Source organism: Salvia miltiorrhiza, chromosome 8, assembly GCF_028751815.1.
Source record: "Salvia miltiorrhiza cultivar Shanhuang (shh) chromosome 8, IMPLAD_Smil_shh, whole genome shotgun sequence".
Taxonomy (NCBI): domain Eukaryota; kingdom Viridiplantae; phylum Streptophyta; class Magnoliopsida; order Lamiales; family Lamiaceae; genus Salvia; species Salvia miltiorrhiza.
The window spans coordinates 3,588,873-3,590,432 of record NC_080394.1 but is presented as its reverse complement, the minus strand read 5'-3'; the positions used below and the strand labels follow the sequence as shown (position 1 = coordinate 3,590,432).

The 1,560-nt window shown below is 31.2% G+C and overlaps 1 protein-coding gene across 1 annotated transcript; it reads right to left on the bottom strand.

Moving 5' to 3' along the window:
- Nucleotides 1-456: 456 nt before the first annotated feature.
- Nucleotides 457-1,075, bottom strand: LOC131000087 (protein SMALL AUXIN UP-REGULATED RNA 12-like). The gene has a single exon (XM_057925855.1). It carries the CDS (start codon nucleotides 987-989, stop codon nucleotides 630-632), a length of 360 nt encoding a protein of 119 aa, XP_057781838.1. The 5' UTR covers nucleotides 990-1,075; the 3' UTR covers nucleotides 457-629.
- Between the last annotated feature and the right edge of the window lie 485 nt (nucleotides 1,076-1,560).

Sequence of the window (1,560 nt, the reverse complement as noted above, 5' to 3'; positions counted from 1 at the left end):
ATACATTGCAGTGTCGGAGTGTATGGAACAGAACCATCTAGAAAAAACTAATATACATAAAAAAAATAAGATATTAAAGGTGAAGAAAAAGAAAAAAATAAATTAATACGGGCAGCGCTTACACAATGTTTAGAATTCATTAGAACTCTTCATCTACTATCCTTTATTTTGTATAAATTTAATAATTTAGAATTTCCATGCAAAATTATTTAATAGTTCTATTAGAAGTTTTATGTAAAGATGAAACCTAGAAAATAAATAAGAATTTCATATCGATCTTCTTTTCTTTTTGACCATATTTTTAATAATGACGGAAAAATTAAGGTGATGCTTAATTAATTAAAAATAATTTTTTTATACTAAACTTAGATAAAAATAAAAAATAAAAAATAATTTTATGAATTTTATAACATTATACTTAAAAATTATTAATAATTAGTTCAGAAAATATATTACTAAAATGATAAATGTTACTATGAAATGAAATATAAATTTACACTCATCGGGAATTATTCATTAAAATAATTCATTTTTACGTGCGAACACACGTCATTTCTGCTAGTAAATATATATAAATGTAGATCGAAATGAGAAATAGGGTTGAAGTAGAAGAATATTGAATGGGTGTTTTATTGCATGAAGGTCCAGTTACAAGGGGTTTCCTCCGCCAGTATCCGCTGGAGCTCGGTGGGGCGGCAGGGAACGGTGAGGGCGCCGTCGTGGTCGAAGCCGTATTCTTCGGCGGCTTGCTCCAATAGGCGCAAGAATGTGGGGTGTGTGAGGAAACTCAAGGGCACGATGAATCGCCCCAATTGATCGTCGTCCACCGCCATCACCGCAAAATGCCCTTCCTTCACGTCCTCCGGCACCCTCATTTCCTCGCCGGAAGAATATTTCTTGCCGGAAAGTAGACTCTTTTGTAGCCTCTTGAGGTTTAATACGTCGACGATTTTCTTCTTGCCTTTCGTTCTAGTACTAGTGTTTGCCATTGCCACTTTTCTCTTTGGTATGAGGGTTTTTTTTTTTTTTTTTTTTCTCGGTGGAAATTAACACAAGATGAAGATGGTTTTAATTTTGGAGTGAATTTTAGGTTTGATATGCACACACATATATATAGACGGTCGATGTTTCACTAATAGTACTAGCTAAAGGTACGTAAAAGTATATATAGATACGTGTAATATAAAAATATTGAGGGATAATAGTTTTAAATTATTGAATTTGACCCTATTTTGATTTTTCACATCATAAAAATTCTATATCTATAAATTACTATATTCTTAATTGATTTTGATTTTAGAATTGAAATCGATTTTCGCCCAAATTATGTTCTAGCTAGGGTTCATAATTATAGAGTTTTTCAGTGGTAAAATATTATTTTAGAGATAATATTTTATTTAAATTTCAATTTGTCACATTCATGAGTTCTACGTATGTATAATTATACCATATTAGAGACAACTTAATTCTAATTTTAGGGTAATCTTTGATGATTATCCCCACGTACTAAGAAAATATTTTTTATAGCGTGTTTTGTTCTCACTCGCACGTGTTGCTCCA

Bases quoted from the DNA above. Each gene is read 5' to 3' on its own strand.
- LOC131000087 (XM_057925855.1), bottom strand. From the start codon at position 989: ATGGCAAACACTAGTACTAGAACGAAAGGCAAGAAGAAAATCGTCGAC.